Source organism: Panthera tigris, chromosome F2 (assembly GCF_018350195.1).
Source record: "Panthera tigris isolate Pti1 chromosome F2, P.tigris_Pti1_mat1.1, whole genome shotgun sequence".
NCBI classification, from domain to species: Eukaryota; Metazoa; Chordata; class Mammalia; order Carnivora; family Felidae; genus Panthera; species Panthera tigris.
Window position 1 is genome coordinate 10429275 of NC_056676.1, and position 17737 is coordinate 10447011.

The 17737-nt window shown below is 45.9% G+C and overlaps 2 protein-coding genes across 5 annotated transcripts in view; one reads left to right on the forward strand and one right to left on the reverse strand.

Annotated features, from left to right (window-relative positions):
• The window catches only part of LOC102948551 (syndecan binding protein), a 33912-nt gene extending 29782 nt beyond the window's left edge, over positions 1–4130 (forward strand). For both annotated transcript variants that reach the window (XM_042973380.1, XM_042973381.1), the window contains exons 6-9: positions 354–529; positions 1251–1422; positions 2151–2242; positions 3260–4130. In XM_042973380.1, the coding sequence (XP_042829314.1) occupies positions 354–529; positions 1251–1422; positions 2151–2242; positions 3260–3314 (495 nt within the window). In that variant the 3' untranslated portion in view covers positions 3315–4130. The remainder of the gene's footprint in view (positions 1–353; positions 530–1250; positions 1423–2150; positions 2243–3259) is intronic.
• Positions 4131–5049: 919 nt separating this feature from the next.
• Positions 5050–17737, reverse strand: part of NSMAF (neutral sphingomyelinase activation associated factor) — a 60773-nt gene continuing 48085 nt past the window's right edge. For all 3 annotated transcript variants that reach the window (XM_042973376.1, XM_042973377.1, XM_042973379.1), the window contains 11 exons: positions 17385–17548; positions 15781–15889; positions 14356–14414; positions 11779–11846; positions 10891–10958; positions 10342–10465; positions 8791–8874; positions 7480–7630; positions 6963–7065; positions 6705–6814; positions 5050–5711 (listed from right to left, as the gene is read on the reverse strand). In XM_042973376.1, the coding sequence (XP_042829310.1) occupies positions 5617–5711; positions 6705–6814; positions 6963–7065; positions 7480–7630; positions 8791–8874; positions 10342–10465; positions 10891–10958; positions 11779–11846; positions 14356–14414; positions 15781–15889; positions 17385–17548 (1135 nt within the window). In that variant the 3' untranslated portion in view covers positions 5050–5616. The remainder of the gene's footprint in view (positions 5712–6704; positions 6815–6962; positions 7066–7479; positions 7631–8790; positions 8875–10341; positions 10466–10890; positions 10959–11778; positions 11847–14355; positions 14415–15780; positions 15890–17384; positions 17549–17737) is intronic.

Genomic DNA, 17737 nt, shown 5'->3' on the forward strand with positions numbered 1-17737 from the left:
TCAACTGACTGAGCCACCCACCCAGGCGCTTGTAGAAACCCTACTTTGTTTTCCTTAGACTTTTTATTCCAAGATGAAGGGGGTGATTGAGGTTGGTCAGGTGGGTCATGATTTGAGGTAGAAATTACTAGTGTGATTTTACGTTTTTGCCCTAATTCCTGGGGTCATTGCCTCCATAAAATTTTCAGTTTCTTTTTTGGGAGTAATGACGCATACATATTCATGTAGTTTTTCTTTTTCTTTTTTAACTAGGGTAGATTCGTAACCTGAACAGTTGGCTCTTAATTTCCCAGTGTTTTTAAACCATTATCGTAACAGTGGCAAATGACTAAAGTTATTTCCTTATTCTCTAGGGTATATTTGTTCAGCTGGTCCAGGCAAATTCTCCAGCCTCTTTGGTTGGTCTGAGATTTGGGGACCAGGTACTCCAGATCAACGGGGAAAACTGTGCAGGTTGGAGCTCTGATAAGGCACATAAGGTGCTGAAACAGGCTTTTGGGGAGAAGATTACTATGACTGTTCGTGACCGGTAAGTTGACTAGACTTGAAATGGAAATTCAAGACTAGTTTTCCATTCTCTGGGGCTTTGAGATTCTGTGAATACGATTGACTGTGTTGCAGAAGAATATTAGATGTTATTGATTAGCCTTACAGTCTTGTAGTTGTTTGGTGCAGATTTTTCTTAAAAATTTTTAGAGCATTCTGGTTTCGTATGCATCCTCTAGAAGTTACCTTCCTGTGTCTTTCTCTAGATCGTAGTAAATGAACATTGGAAGGGCAAGCAGTATGGCATCTCTGGCCTCACTTTCCAGTTTACTGTTTAGACATCCAGCATAGGAGGGACACCGTGCCAGGGTCCCTGCAGAACTCCCAAGTTGGGGTGGGAGTTCTAAAAACCAAATCTGGCCTTCAGGGGGTTATGAAGCTCTAGTTGCCAAGGTAGAAAGGTGGCATTTTTATATTTAGCAGTTTATAAACCAAACATTTGGCACTGAAATAAGGCCTCTATTTTCCTGCCCCTTAGCAAGTGTTAAGGGTCAATCTATGTCACATTGGTACAGTTAGCTTTTGGGTTTTTATTCTTCTCAAACTTCGGTTTTATCTAATTTTGTTCCTAGTTTCTCACACGGTAGGTGTTTAAGTAAACATTCTGCAGATGGAACATCTTCTCTACTTTAAGGAGAATTTTGAAGAGTAACTTGGGCCAATAGAAAGAATTAAACTTTTCACTTAACCCATTATGTCTGCAGGCCCTTTGAGCGGACGATTACCATGCATAAGGATAGTACTGGACATGTTGGGTTTATCTTTAAAAATGGAAAGATAACATCCATAGTGAAAGACAGTTCTGCAGCCAGAAATGGTCTTCTCACGGAGCACAACATCTGTGAAGTCAACGGGCAGAATGTCATTGGGCTGAAGGTAAGAACAGAACTTGGGTCTCGTGCTACCTTTCCCATTTGTTTCAGTGGCGTTTGCGTGTAGACTTGCAAAATAAACAGGAACTTGGGGAGATGTGGGACCTCGGACTCTGGCTGTGCTCTCAGGCCAAAGGAATTACCTGGACTATTCTCTGGAATTGTCGTTCCTATAGCAGAGGGCTTGACTGCTATGATCTCTGCAGTCCCTTGAATTAGAATTCTGTGGAGATGTGGGCATTGAGGATTTTGAGGACATTCTGAATGAGTGATTGCTCAGCTTTTTCCAACCCGGGGATGGTAGGAAGCGAGTAATGGTTTCTGTTTAGATCAGTACCACATTTTCCCCCTCCACAGATTCCTAAATAAGGCTATGTTAGGGTCGAAAGGTTTTCATTAAGACTTGCTCGTTTCATGAACTTGGTTAAGAGTGCACTGTTAACTGAGAAGTCATGGGAAGTCTTGTACATGAAGAAAATGATTTCATCTTAAGTAATGAAAAAGATGATTCTTTGGCTACAATACTTAGTTTACTTAGCAATTTTGTTACCATCTATCAAATTGCCATTCTATAGAATTAAACTCGGTGAAACTAGAAAAAATACCAAATATCGAGGGTCAGATTTTAGAATTATTAGCAAAACGTATGTGGACATACATATTTACCAAGCATAACATAATTTCATACTTCTTAAAGCCTTAGAATTAATTTTCATTGCGTGTTTTTAACAGGACTCTCAAATTGCAGACATACTGTCAACATCCGAGTCTGTAGTTACTATTACGATCATGCCTGCTTTTATCTTTGAACATATTATCAAACGGTAAGTAGACCGTACTTCAACTTGGTGCTTACGGTCCTGTGAGGTAAAAGAAAGTCCTTGTGCCTGTATGAATTCCTCCGTCTATGGTTCTTTTACCTAAGGGATGACGTGGTGTTGATCTCGAAATTTGAAGTTAGCTATTTAAATCGGGGGAATTGGTAAGGATGACCGCTCACAACTTCCCAAGTATTGAATAAGATTCACCATCTGCTTCTGAAATTTTGACCTTTTCTGGTAGAAAAGAGGGACGTGAGCAGAAGTGGGCAGGCTTTCATTTCAGCTTCAGTAAAACGGACTAGAGTTGCACTCTGCCCGCAGTTCCTCTGCTCAGTAGAAATCTACTCGTGGGGGTTCACGATGGAGAATTCCTGCCTGTGGGATGTTAGGAGTAACAGTGCCTATTCTGAAAGCATCTCAGGAGGCAGGTCAGGCGCGTGGTGCCACCGTGGTCCTCAGGAAGGGAGGCTGGAAAACTGACTTGGGGGAAGAGAAGAGGGACAGCCAGTGTTACCTTCCCTAGAACCTTTGGAATCTTGGCTTCTGTCAGCTGTTTTTACCAAGCCAACTTGGATCCTTTTTTCAGATTCTGTCTTGCCTGTGGAGATAGCATTTAAAAGAGTAAAAACATAATACCTTAGTAAAGTTTGCGTTTATGGATGGAAGGAAAAGGAAGCTGGAGTCGAGACTAGTCAGAGTTCTCTCAAACCAGCGATAGGGTCTCCCTTCCCCTTTCCCTCCCAGTTCATAGCAGTGTTGTCATTTTCCTTGTTTTAGTCACCGGTATTAATATTCAAGCACTTACTTGTATCTGATCTAACTTTTCCCAACCTTTCACACTGGGTATTTTGTGAACTAGATTACCTGAGACTCTTAGAACTCATGAAAAAGACCTTCCCTCTCCCCCCAGTTCCACTGGATCCCAAGTGCTAAGCTTGAGTGGGAGTTTTCTTGGATCAGCATGATAGCTTTTTTGAACCAAGAAACCCAAACCTCCGTATTTAATAAACTCTCTCGTAGGATGGCCCCAAGCATTATGAAAAGCCTGATGGATCACACCATTCCTGAAGTTTAAACGTCATGGCACAATGGAAACTCCACTGAACTTCTCCGGTTTACTTCTCGGGCAACTTAACTTTATATTATGCACATGAAGCTTTCTAGGAGCCAGAGAGCATATGCTGCATGAAGCCCTTTCTATCTTACATTATGGCTGGGAATCTTAACTGTTTTGATCGGATATCTCGTCCCACTTCAAGATCGTTGTAGCCTTATCCTGGTTTTACAGATGTGAAACTTTGGACAGATTTACTGATTTTCATAGAGTAGTTTCTCTACTGGAAACCCGATGCTTTTACAAGCCATTATGATTAGAATGACTGATACAGGCTTAGCTCTGTGTTAGAACGAATCACCTTTATCCTGTATATCAAGTAGTGCCGCTCACGTTACTTTAGTTCTGTGGTATAATTGCCTTTTTAATGTGTTACCATAGTACGTGTAGAATGATTGCTTTTGATGGTTTTTTAGTTCTGCGTGCGTGCGTCCAACACCAATTAAGAACACTGGTTTCATTCCGTGTAAGCATTATACAGTGTAGGTTGCAAGAGACTGTTGATCATCATTAAATTGTAACTACCTTTACTCTATATGCTTGAACTGTCGCCTTAACTGTGTTAAGCATCTAGAATAAAAGCCAAAATAGAACTATTGCTGCCTTTCTAAAACCCAGAATGCAGTTCTGTATTAAACTGAAATGTACACTAGCCCAGAACGGTTAATGGTACATACTGAGCTACCGCATAGCTGCTTAGTTGCATTGGAGATTTTCTAGTCGTTGTGTAATGGAAATTTCTTTCTTCCAAAAGTCACTGACCTTACTTCCTAGAAATGAATCAGTATGTATTAACTGTAAAAATTCTTACACCAAATAGGATAAACTTTGACTCTCTTTTTTCATTTGTAGATTAAGTGGAATAGTATCTAATTTTGTCATTTACTCTAACATTATGTAACCTAGCTACTTCGGGATGGCCTTAGGATGTCTTCCAGGTAATTTGTTCCATTTCCTGACCCCTCCCTACAAACCAAGTGGCATATGACACGTTACCCTCGTTTTTTTGTTTTGGTTTATGCCTATTCCATTTTAATTAAATATGTATAAATAAAGTTAACTTTTAGCCTATTTATTGCATCATTTGGAAACTGTCCGTGGATTTCACCAAACTTGCGCATGACTTAGAAAACAGGCCCGTGGGGTTTCTCCCGGAGCAGCTGACGTCCACGGGCCCTGAGAAGAGCCCTCTGTGCTGAGAGAGGAGGAGGAGCGCCTGTCAGGAGAAGTGCTTCCGCCTCTGAACCCCAGAGGGCCGGCGTGCACATCCAGGCAGAGCAACAGGAAGCCACTGAGGCTCCTTGCAAACCCGAGACCGAGTCATGTTTAATGACGCTTGTTACCCTGGTCAGGTTCTCCCCCCATGTGATACGGCCTATAAGACTTAACAATGTTTTTAAAGATCATAGAAGAGTTTTAACATAAAGGCAAATCAGTACTGTTTAACATCTTACCTTGAGATTTAGAAAAGCAAACCAAACAGCATTTCCCCGTTTACTTTACCTTGTTTTGTTCTCTGGATTTGGACTATCTGAAGACAGTTCCAAAAATATAAGAAGGACATTCTCATCACTAAGTTTGGTTTTCTAGAAGGACCAATACTTGAAGTTCGTAAAGGGCACTAGCCTTGGTAATAAATCACTTAAGAAAATGAAAACAGCTTTCATTACAGAAAAATATTTTTAATGTAGAAAAGATGAGCATTTAATAGCTATAATGAAATAAACCGTCCTGTACACAGTAAACTTACTGTTACAAGAATTGCTGATCCTTCCCCAGGTTCTTAGAATCTGAGAACAGTAGGTTATACAAAGTAAACCACTCCATGAAAACACATACCCAAGGACCCAATGGGCAGCAATTTCGTAGGTAAGGAAGACAAAACAGCGTGACTCGGAAGTAGCAGAGAATACTGCACATTTTCTTGGAAAATTCTGAGCTGCTCAGCGTTTTTTCAAAGTTTTCCCAACTCCGTTTTGTATCTCTTAGCTACTTTCTTTGCCACTCAAACCTGCCGCGGGACGAACACCTGCCTTACAGATGTAATGTTTTCACCCTACCACCGCCACGTTTTGTCCGCCTTAGAGGATGGCGACCAATGGCTTTCAATGAAGTCACCATGATTTTGGAAGTTTAAAACCACAAATACCTCATGTGGTAAAACTTCGAATACCATCATTGCACATTCACCAGTTGATTTCAAAGTTTGGTTTAAAATACATTAAATAGAGTTCAACTTAACATTCAAGAGAGGAAAAGGCACTTAATACTGCAATTTCCAGAACATTATCTGTCTGTCTTCCCCTCCTGTGATGATACTGCTACACTGTTCATTCATCCATATACATGTCACAGCACCTAAGGGAAAGAGACCGTGTGGTTAGGTGGCAAGTCGACCAGGGGGCCCGGAGATCCGCTGTTAAGTACTCTCATCCTGTAATCGGTGTGTCAATGAAAAATAACTGCTTGGCACAAGGAATGTGCGAGGAATGAGAAACCGCTCACGTGGAAAGCTGAAATAACGGAGGATTAGGAGTGACACCAGAATGCAAGTATATACACCTACGATAACAGGAGACAGACGAGAGGAAGAGGTAAGGAATTGGTGTGAGGCTGCGAAGTCCATTTACTGGACAGGGTCGAAGGTTATTTAAAGCCGGTAAACTGCGAATGACCTACGCAGGTCACTTTAGAACGTGACGAGATAACCATGTCACCAAAGGACAGAGGGAAGAGGATGTCGGGGGAAGTTCCTGGTCACAGTGGAAAAGCAGATACTTATAACCTTAGAAACTAGAAGAATTAAAGACCATAAGTCTTTGAGATGAGGAGGCAACCGTGCAAATAGAAGCACATACAGCGAGTCTCCAGGGATACTGGGTGGGAAGAAAAGGGCAGAATACTTCATACACGTACAACACATCCCTCGTCTCAACAGTAAGGGTGCACCCACACCCAGGACGCAAACTGGAAGGAAGTCCTCAAAGGAGAACAGGGAGGAAGGGGGTCAGTGGTGGGAGGAAGATCGTTTTTACTGAAATTAATTACTTTTGTGCTGTTTTGGGGTTTTTAAAAAACTTTGTGCGTGTACTTAAAAAAGTTGCAGCTTTTACTATGGTTTTTAATTCTCCAAGTGGGAGTTAATGCAAAAACTTCCTTTTTGGAGTCAGTCAACGTAAATCTCAGTCCCGAAGGGTCACTTGGCCAACGAAGATGCTCGTGGGGAACGTTTACGACGTGGAGGGCAGTGGGGTGTTTTCTGCCTGGGAAAGGTAGGTTTCCTGATGGGAAAAGCAGGTTGGAGTTCAGCATTTTAGGAAGAAAGGTCAAGTCAACTGCATAACCGCTTACCTGCGTGGCCCTGTATTCTCTCACTGAGCTTTCCTCCGAGGAGGTCCCAGACAAGCAGTTCACCAGACTGACTTCCAGACAAAACAGAATTTCCATCCCAGATGAAGCACCTGCAACAATGATTTAGAAACAGTCATTTGGTCATTTATCATGAAGGAAGGGCCCTATCCACGCCGGCCAAAGCAAGCCCAAATGTCACGATCACGAGCTTGTCCGTAAACGTCTTCGTCCACTAGTAACGCGAGCAAGAGAACGTACCTCTGGGGCTCGTCTGAAGTCATAGAGGAGATGAGCATTCCCGTCTGCACATCTATGACGTTTAGACAGCCATCTGCACCTGTGCTGAGGACGTGGCGACTGTCTGTAACGCGAGAGACAATTACAGCTTCAGAAGTGTGTTCTAGATCGTTCTGACGTTTCATCTCTGGCATAGCGTTCGCCTGCATTTTCCCTGAGCTACTTGTACTTAACCAAGGACTCTCCTCTCGTGGAAATGTTTGTTTCTAAGACACTGGGCCGATGACCCTTTGGGGTGAGTCCACCCGCGCACTATAAATCAGTTCCTCTGGTGAGCTGGTGAATTAAGAGCAGCGTCCGCCGTAGCTCTCCTGGAGGTACAAATGGCCCAAGTAGCCCGTATTCTGCCACGAAGCAGCCTTGGATACGGGCAAAACTACTTCTATCGGCAGCCTGTTTTTCTTTTTACATTCTTACGATTTCAAGATAATAATTCTGATTCCCCCAGTATCCTCTGTATTAAAAAGGATAAAACTACCTGGGCTAAAAGCAGCATCACGTATGGTCCCCGAATGGCACGGGATCTGGTGCAGTACGGTGGCCGTGGTGAGGTCCCAGATACTCACTGTGCCTTCTTTGGTGCCTGAGACCAACATCGTACCTGCGGCATTTAGGCTAATTGTATCTACCTGAGGAAGGAAACACATAGCGTAATCCATTTAGAATTACGGTCATCACGGTTTCCCTAGGCTGACTCGACTATGTGCACGTGATGAAGGTTAAGCTCTAACGGACAGTGTGCTGATGTGGCTAATGCAGACGTGTTTCAACATCGCCTACGCAGTTACTGAAAAATGAAATTCTTCATATGCTAGTGAACAAAATGAAATACTGCCAACGTAAACGGAATGCAGTTTTAAAAGAGCTTAAAATTGGGGCGCCCGGGTGGCTCAGTCGGTCCAGCGGCCGACTTCGGCTCAGGTCATGATCTCGTGGTTTGAGAGTTCGAGCCCCTTGTCGGGCTCCGTGCTGACAGCTCCGGGCCTGGAGCCTGCTTCGGAATCTGTGACTCCCTCTCTCTCTGTCCCTTTCCCACTCACACTCTCTGTCTCAAAAAATGTTAAAAGAAATTCTTTTTAATAGCCTAAAATCAACAGTTTCTGAATAACTCTGTGAATTACAAATTGTAACGAGGTACCAAACTGAGGCACAGGTGATCCATGTTATTTGAGGGATTTCGGAGAAATGGGGATCTCTCGGGTTATATCTGCATGCCCGCCTGGAATTACATACTCCGTAAATATTTCTGAACCTTAGCTCGTCTGTCGACCATGCAAATCAGGTTTCAGGTCACCATCTCAGAGAAAAGAGTACCGTGAGCTCCAGTGGGAGGAGCAGCTGTGCGACCCACTGGTTGTGGAACGAGCGAGGGGAACCAAGTGCGAGCTCTGGTTCTGCCCCAGGTCATGTGCGCCCGGGCCACCCAACGCCAGGTTTACGTTCTTGGCTGTTGGAGGGTGTCACGCTAGATAGTCCCTTCTACTAATGTGCTGGAAAACATGAGAGATGATGGGGCATACTTTCTTGCCCCAAATAGTTCGAGGGGATCTAAATATTCATTGTCATGCTCAGAAATTGGACCGGACGGTAGCTGATTTTCAGAGAAACAGCAAATCGGAGAAAAAAAGGCAAAGTAGACTTGGAAACCCAAAGAGTCGAGTCAAAAGAACGGAGAGCCCGTGCTCTCCTCCCACGAGCGAAATAAATGAAGCAAAAAAATGAAAACACAGGTAAGACCAAGAACAGCCCACCCTCCCTCGGACTCAGGCGTGTCTCTGCTGGTACTCACACTGACGTCGTGTTCCAGCTCGGCCAGCATGTCAAACCGGTGTCTTTTGGGGCATGTCGTTTCTGCAGGAACCCCGGACCACACCTAGGGTAGAACGTGTCACGGGAGGGATTTGCAAACATTCAGAGCGAAAGCATTTCTAAGAAAAGCGCCCTTGACCGACCAACTCCCATTTAACCTATCTGCCAACAAAACCCAGCTGTGACTAAGTGTTTCTGGCTCCCTCCCTGCACTGCCCACGCTTCTGTTCCTGCCACAGGCGCTTGCCCCGTGTCGACTGCACCTGTGTCTGTTTCTGTCCTTTGCACCTGCTGTCGTCGTCGTGGTCTTCGTGTGAACTACGGAAACCTGACTGCAGAAGCGCCGTGGCATCCGGTGACGTTTCGAGAAGACCCAAAAAGGCAAGTCACCGAAAAAAATTGCCAAAATGCGGCGCGAGCGAGAAAATTTGTCTATAAGAATGGGGGAAATCCTGAAAAACTCCGGAAGGAATTCTAATAGTTTTAGGTTCCTGCTTGCTTTTTACATAAATGCAAATTGGAAACTGAGGATGGTGAACGCTGGTGTGGTCTCTGCCAGACAGTTGGGCAGGATTCCAAAGCGGAGGCCATGGATGCCCCACGTCGACAGAATGGTGAAGGCGTGTGCGTTTGTATGTTCTAACTTTAAGTCGAATGCATTCTCTTTTCATGATTCCCCACTTCAGCTTGATGTTTTTTGATTAACTGCTAGTTCCAACTGTGAGATAAGAGGACTCCTACTGCATACAGTTGGCCCTTGAACAATGCAGGGTTAGGGCTCTGACCACCCCTACCCTCCCCCCCGCCACACCATGCACTTGAAAATCTACTTATAACTTTGACTCTCCCCAAACTTAACTACTGTACTGATTGCATACTGTTGACTGGAAGTCTTACTGACAACATAAACCGCTAACCTAGTCTGCATCTTATATGTATTATAGACTGTAATCTTACAATCAGTTACAGAACATAAAATGCTAAGAAAATCATAAAATAGATTTACAGTAGTGTATGAATTTACCAACAAAAATCCACGTATAAGTGGACCTGAGCAGTTCCAACCTGTGTGATTCAGGGGTCCAACTGTTCCACCTCATTTAACCCCCTGGTTGAGCGCACAGTACAAAAGTCATGAAGACTTCCTATTAAGAGGTGCACACATTAAACACACACAGGCAGGGGCGCCTGGGTGGCTCAGTCCATCCAGCTTCTGACTTTGGCACAGGTCATGATCTCTCAGTTCGTGAGTTCAAGCCCTGCGTTGGGCTCTCTGCTAGCAGTGCAGAGCCCTCTTTGGATCCTCAGTCTCCCCTCTCTCTACCCGTCCCCTGCTCATGCTTGCTCTCTCTCTCCCTCAAACATAAATTAATATTAAAAAAAAAAAAAAGGCATTAACATACAGGATCTTTATATATCACTTATACACTTCGTGAAAAATAGTGAAGTGACTGAACACATGAACAGACAGCGGAATGGTTTATAATACTTGTATTATCCTAACATTTTAAGCTAGAAATTCTATGCAAACCTTCACTGTGGAGTCCCACGATGCAGAATACAGCCGGTTGTCATGCCAACAGATCTTACTAACGGCATCGTCGTGTCCCATTAACGTGTCCTGGCGTCTTCCAAATGCTATAGAATAAAAATAGCTAACAGACAAGATAATGAGAACTATTAAAAAGCATTCCAGCTTAATTTTAAGACCCTTAAACACATATTCAAGGAATATTCTATCGTTTTAGTTCTCTACTTACTCAGGCCCACTAGAATGACAAATTTACTTGTTCTCCTGTTATCAGGCCAAAATACTCAAACTCTGAATTTAAAGCTAGAAATCTCCAGGTCTGGCTCATCTGTGTTTTCACCTCCATTTAACACACAAAGGAAAACAGAGTCCAGTTGGAGAATTTATTAGATTCAAATGCAGAGTCAAAGCCATCAGCACTACCCTTCTGTAGTATGTGACAATAACACAGCGTCTCCCCAGCAGAAGACCTGGCCCTTCCTGCCTTTCATCCGCAAAGACAGCGGGGCCACGCGAGGGATTACACGAGCAGCCCGCGCAGATACATACACATTGTTGTCCCACGAAGAACTGATGACCGTGGCGTCTCCTGGCAAAAGCAAACAAGATGATAAAGCCTGAAATACAAATGGTTTGACATTAATGGTTTACGATAATCAGCAGATCCCGAACATGGTGAAATTATCTTGGGAGCCCTCCCCTGCCAAATTAATGCTCACATTCTGCTTATTTTGGCCTTCCTCATATTCAGGGAGTTTTTTTTTTTTTTCAATCGGCCAATTCCAGAGGCTTAGTTTCCTCCCAAACATAAGAAAGGAGGTCAAAGTGTGTGCAGTGCACACGGGTCTAGCCTGAGGATTTTCAGGGGCTCTGGATGGCTCTCGTGGCCCTGGGCTAGAGAAAATCCTAACACAGGTGAATCGTGGGGTGGGCAGAGGTGGGGGCTTTATTTATCCTCAAGAATCCTCTCTGGATCATACACTTCCCATGCGTAGGAAGGACTTCAAAAATTCTTCAGGGAATTTCAAAACCTTTCGGATGGTTTACATGAATAATAAAGTGTGTCTTTTTCAGAAGAACTGGTTTTCTAGTATTAGGTGTCCTATCAACTCAGAAACACAAGTTATTTATAAACTACAGAAACATTTAGTTAGATAGTTCCAGAAAAGCACAGATTTATTAAGTAGAGAATTCTACTGAGTAGTACTTCAAATTTTCTAGGCTACAAATGAAAACACGGTATTATGAGAAAGAGGTACCCTGAAAAAAGTTGAAATTGAACTTAGAACTAATCTAACTCGGGCATTCTGTGCACACCTACACAGGAATAAACCCGATTGTCTGGGGGAGAAATGAAATGCCATTATACGTGTGTTGAAAACAAAGTGCTGCGTGAATTTCCATGGTGACGCTGAGTTAAAAGTAAAATGAACTCACCATATTTGAAAAGGATATACTTCTTTGTAGCATTTTGGATTCCTTAGAAAACATCTTCAGGGTGGAATCTAATTTAATAACGAGAAGGCAGACATGTGAGAAAGATTTCCTGACCCTTACAGAGGACAAAGAACAGCCAGAGGCCAGCAGGCAGTGGCACACTCTTACGGAGGGCTGGGTGGCAGGTGGGGGGCTGATCTGCGGCCCATCTGGGCAACAGCACTGGCGACCTGTAACCCCTGGACGAGGAAGTTAACATACCAGTACGGGCCCAGCACACTGCTGACATTTCAGCATGGCTGAACACAGAGCTGGCCCAGTCACTGACAGGAGTTAAAAGTTAAAGAGAAGTAAAACAGCAATTTTGAATTAATGAAAACAAAAATCTTGCCAATATCTGTTTTTCTTTTTTTCCTTTTTAAACAGCCCAGTTAGGGTGTGATACCCTTGAATTAGCGTTTATGGAAGAACCACTCAACTTTCTAAAGGATAATAAAGTAGGGATTATAATGTCCTTGCCTAACAAACAAAGGTGTAGCAAAACAATTTCTTTAAAAACCAAGATTCACAAAACTTACAATGAGCTCCAAACGCCCCATATTTGAAACATGTAACAACAACTCATTTCCTAATCTACGATAAATAAAAGGCCCGAATGAGTTTTAGGCAATTTCTTCTGTATAGTAAAAGGTAACCTCTCAACCTAATTTTTGCAACACCAACACACACGAGCCCTGAGACTTCGTAAAACTGAAAATTCTCCAGGATTAGCTTGGAAACAAAGCCCGAAGAGTGAGCACATTACCTGAACTTCACCCTGTGGGGCACAATTACTTCTGAGACTCTTTCCAACAGTGCTTGTGATTCTAAAGAATGCCCCTCCTATTGGGCATTTTTGAGTATTCACCCCAGGGTCTACGAAAGCTCACTAATTTGGGGCATCCTATAGAAAGCCATAAGCCAGCCTGGGGGACAAGGATGCTGTTCTCAAAACCAAAGGTTCCCTGCGTATGCTGGGGGTGATCCTGTCAAAGGCGGCTGTAAGAGCCAGGCTCACAGGTGACGGGTCCCCGCCGAATGCTCACGTCACTAAACGCATCTACCACGTACGGGAGGAAGAAAGGTCACTTTGGGGTGGTGATCTCGACATGTATAAATCAGTAATACAAGTTTTATCAACAGAAGAAAGAAACCAGAAAAAAACCAAAGCTTCTGACTTAAAAGAACCCTCTTTCTCCTTTATTTGTCAAATTCACAAAGCAGCGATACAATGCTTAATGAAAGCCTCGGAGGTGCAAAGCCTTGACACTCCTAAGACTCAGGGTTTTACAAGGTCATACAAGTACAATGGACTAAAGGATTTAACAGACCATGTCAGACAAATCCGGCTAAGAACACAGGCTCTGATTGAAGCATTTGTCTTGTGTTATAATGCTGGCACAGTCAGCGGGCAGGATCCTGGCAAAACACGGATGGCTTCCTTCTACCGGAGCAACACCTCCGTGACCCCAACAGGGCCCGGTGCGTGTCCTGCATGTTAACTCCCTTTGGTCTACAGTACGATCACTTTATGTTTTTAAATTTATTTTTATTCTATTTTAGAGCGAGCGTGTGAGTGGGGGAGAGGGACAGAGGAAGAGAGAGAGAGAGAGAGAGAGAGAGAGAGAGAGAGAGAGAGACTATTAAGCAGGCTCCATGCTCAGTGTGGAGGCCAACTTGGGGCTCCAGCCCACGACCCCAGGGTCACGACCTGAGCCAAAATCAAGAGGTGGACACTCAACCGACTGAGCCACCCGGGCGCCCCTACGGTAGAATCGTTTTCTAGACTTTGTGGAAAATTCCGTTTCATGAAACCTGAGACTGTACTGGGAAGGGAAAGGAACGACGTGCTACAGACAGTAAACCACAATTGCAGAACCGGAGCGTAGCAACTCTCGTTTATCTGCTGGAGGTGTCTGGTTAGCACCATTGCTGACCTCCAGCGACAAAAAATAGGATTTCCTCTGAAAAACGCTAAAGAAGAAGTACCCTCAAAAAACAGCCAGCTACTAACTCTGTCAGAGCAAGCTGTAAAACACAAGCAGGACAGCGAAGACGTACTTTGATAACGCATAAGAACATTAACAGTGTATGAACGGGGTTTCCAGCTGAAATCGACATCAAACTCCCTGAAATATATACCAGCGGACAAGAACGAAAACCTGAGCGGCAAATGCGCCCCTTCACGCTCCGCGCCCGGGGACGCCCTCTGCTGGACACTGCGGCACCCTGCCAGGCCCCGGGCTCGGGACCTCAGCCAGCCCCGAGGCAGAAAGGGCCCCACCGCGCAAGCAGGTGGGAAACAAGCGCTTTCTGTCCCTTAAGTTTCGGGAAACCTTGTCAGCAACAGAAAGGCACTTGCGTGATCGTTTCCGGCAAACCACGAGGAAGCTGCGTGCTAAACGCCACAGCTGCTCAAAATTCACGTTGTGGGGAGGCAGCACACTCAAGTGCGAGCCCCTGACCGAGAGTTAACAGACTTCGCGACTTGGACGCTTCGCGCTTCCAGGCGAACCACCTTTCGGGCAGGGGACATACCTTGCGAGGTGGTGAAGACCGAGGAGCCGTTGCCAGACACTGCGATTCCAGTAACCGCCCTGTGTAAAAACAGACTCTGATAAATCACCATCGACCGTGTGCCAGACGCGAGTCTCTTCCGAGTCTCCGATTTCATCTCACCAAGCTCCTGGGATTCCCCTCGTCACATCCGTCTGCCGGATCCGTCCCCACCCCCCCCCCCCCCCCCCCCCCCCCCCCCCCCCCCCCCGTGACACCCGCCACCGCCAGATCATCGCCGGGGAGCTCCTCATCTCGTCCGGGCGACGCCCGTGGCTAGAAATCATCCCCACTCCCGGCTTCCCTGGCTGCCACATTCCGAGTCGCACACCGTCCTGACAGCCGGAAAACTGGGATGCCTCTCCTTCCGTTCCACTCTCCCGGGCCATCTCCCAACATTACCGAACCCCTCTCTTCTTCACGCTCGCTCGCTCGCTCCGTGGCGGAGTCGAATTTACCTAGCATCTGTTCACGATGACACCCCTGTCTGGTTCCGCCATCTCCTCCTAAAGGACCCTTTGCATATTCACTGCCTCGGATGATAAGGCCTCTTTCTGTGCGTCACGTGGAGAAGTTGAGACAAGGGAAAGCCTCTGTTGTAATGAGGAAGGCAGGATGCTTTCTTTTCAGGAGGCTGTGCTCTGATAGGAAGCCACTTGTCTCAAGTAGGTGGCACATTCAGTTCCACCCATGACCAACGGTGTCTGTGGCACCAGCACGTCGGAGGGGACGTCCGTGTCCGTGGGACGGGACAACGGGCCTCACCCCTGAGCTGGCGTTTTCTTATCTGTGACAGGATGGCTGACGGGACGTCAGTGCTTCTCAAGCCTTCCCAGCACAGTGCGTGAATGAGCTGACGGCAGAAGTCTGAACGCCCGAAACCCCTCTGGGTCTGACAGCAGGCCCGCATTTTTTGAAAGGATAGGTGTTATTTTGAAAACTCCTGTCGAACTTAGCACTTTAATCTCTCTCTCTCTCTCAATACACACATTTGTTGTAATTTTTTTACAAAGACACATTCTCCCCTACGATGTCCGTAAAATTCAACACCCGGGGAGGATACACTGTGCTTCTGCCACGGCTCCACACCATCAAAGCCGAGAGGGGCCGTGCGCCCCAGCGTGAGAGGCACAAATCTACCTGCTGACTGCAGACCCCGTCCTGTGCTCTGGAGAGACCAGGGGTAGAAAGGACAGCATGGGATGCTGACATAAATTCATTCTGTGCCAAACTTTGTTTCCCTTGCCACACTGACCTCAGATGGCTGATCACTACAGACATTTCGGGGGATAAAGACCGATCAAGACAGCCCTGAAACAGAATTTCCACCCCCTTGACTCCACGTAAAACCGGGGGCCCCGAGCCAAGACCCCGACCTCTGCCGTGATGGCACAGAGACACTCTTACTCTTTGTGGATTTTGTATCGCTCGTGTAGCTGCAGTTTGGTGATGTTATTCCAGGCCAGTGTTTTGCTTTCTTCGGTCAGGTCCTCAAAAGACTCTTCACCTGGAGAGACTACATTGAATTGTTGCTAAGTGAGTCAACCCAATTACTAACGTGCAACCCAGGCAACAAATACCAGAATCACCATAGTTTCTATTAAAATCAAACGACCAAGGACACAAAATGCCCCACTGAAATAGAACTGCTTTGAAATGTACCTGCTAGGCAGCTCCATGTCGGTCAAGGGAAAATGATAAAATGTGTAATCTAAGTAAGATAAAAATCCCGTGGGGAAAGACTAAAAAGTACCTACGCGGTAACTGAAGTCATTTTAGACTCTTATCAGCGTCTGCAAAGTTTTCACTCGCCCCTAGCTTAGGAACCTCAGGAAACACAGACTGAGTAACTACTTCCTTGTCAGTAATCTTGCAAAAACCCGTTTCCGAAAAATGCTGCGTTGTCCTTTTGGTTTTGAGGGGGAGAGAGAGCAGAGATACGATCAGAGCTACGAGTGCCCCCGGACGGGACCAGCGAGGCCATCCCTCCTGTTTTATGAGCGGCTGGCACGATTACCCTTTCAAATCATCACAAGACAGTGGTACGAGCCTGCTGACTAAACAGGGCACAGGTTTAAGAGGCATCACAAGACAGTCCTATGGTCTCTATGACTTAACCCCGCGGGACATGACCTCTCCGAGAACTCCCAGCCAGCCCTGGCTCAAGGGCCCCTGCGAGCCACGCCTCCACGCCGGAGGGAGCACTCAGCTGTGTGTGCACAAGCCCGAAGCTGTGTGTGTGCCCGGAACAGACGCACAAGCGCGGAGGAGGAGAAAGCACGTGACTGTGCTCCCCATGTTCCACGTCCTGTCAGACTCCTTCTGGGAGCCGGTGGGTTTGAGGCTGTCCTACGTGCCATGTACAACATGGATAACGGGATAAAGGGGAGTATTCTTTCCTCCTTTTCCAAACACTAGATGTGAGAACAGGCAGGGTCGAGTTCAGTTTGAGCACGTAGCACATGCCTGGCACACGAGAGAGACTCCGGAAATGTCTGTCAAATGACTGAATAAGGAAAAAGAATTCAGTAAAGAAAATAAAGCACCTGGAACTCAAGACCTGTGTGTGGGGAAGGAGGAGGAGAACTCGGGACGGAGGAAGTCCTTTCTGGGACAGAGCCGGGAGGAGCCGGGTGAAGCGGCAGGGCCAGGACGCGTCCACGCGGACGTGTGAGCGGCTAAGGACCGAACGGCAGCGTGGAAACCCACAGAGAAGAAAGAGAAGCAGAATGCTAACAGAGTACTGCCGAGTCTCATGTGACGTGAGTAACGCTACCAGAAAATAAAAGTAACTTGGTTTTCTCTGAAGTCAGTAGTCAAACACAAAACAGCGACAAAACCAGCCTTGTCAGAGTCGTTTCTCGGCTGAACTGCAGTAAGATGGCCGAACACACCCACCTCCAGGGAACGCGACGGCTCCCGCTTCAGCTACGCTTCAGGATCTTCCGGAACATCTTCGTCAGAAAAGAGCAACACAAGGTGCTCGCGTTTATTCCCTTTACAAAACGTACCTGGAGAATCCGCTAGGGGAGCATTGTGACCGCAGGTCTGGGAGAAACTTCTACACTTTGGGGTGATCCGTCGAGGATGGGGCGTCACAAAGAGCTGTTTTGGCGTCTGCCCAAATTCCAAGATTTGGGTTAGCATGGCCACCTTCTCGTCAGGGTCCTCGATGCTTTAGGACAGAACACAAATAATGCAGTGAACCTCGAGGTTCCAGTTAGTTTCTTGAAAGCATAAACGTCAAATGATGCAGGTCAACACGAGAGGTTAACCCTCACATAGCTGCTGTTGAGCAACAGCTATGTGCCGGGACTGCTGAAGCCTCATTACAGGTTGTTCGATCATTTTCTGAGGCTCCGGA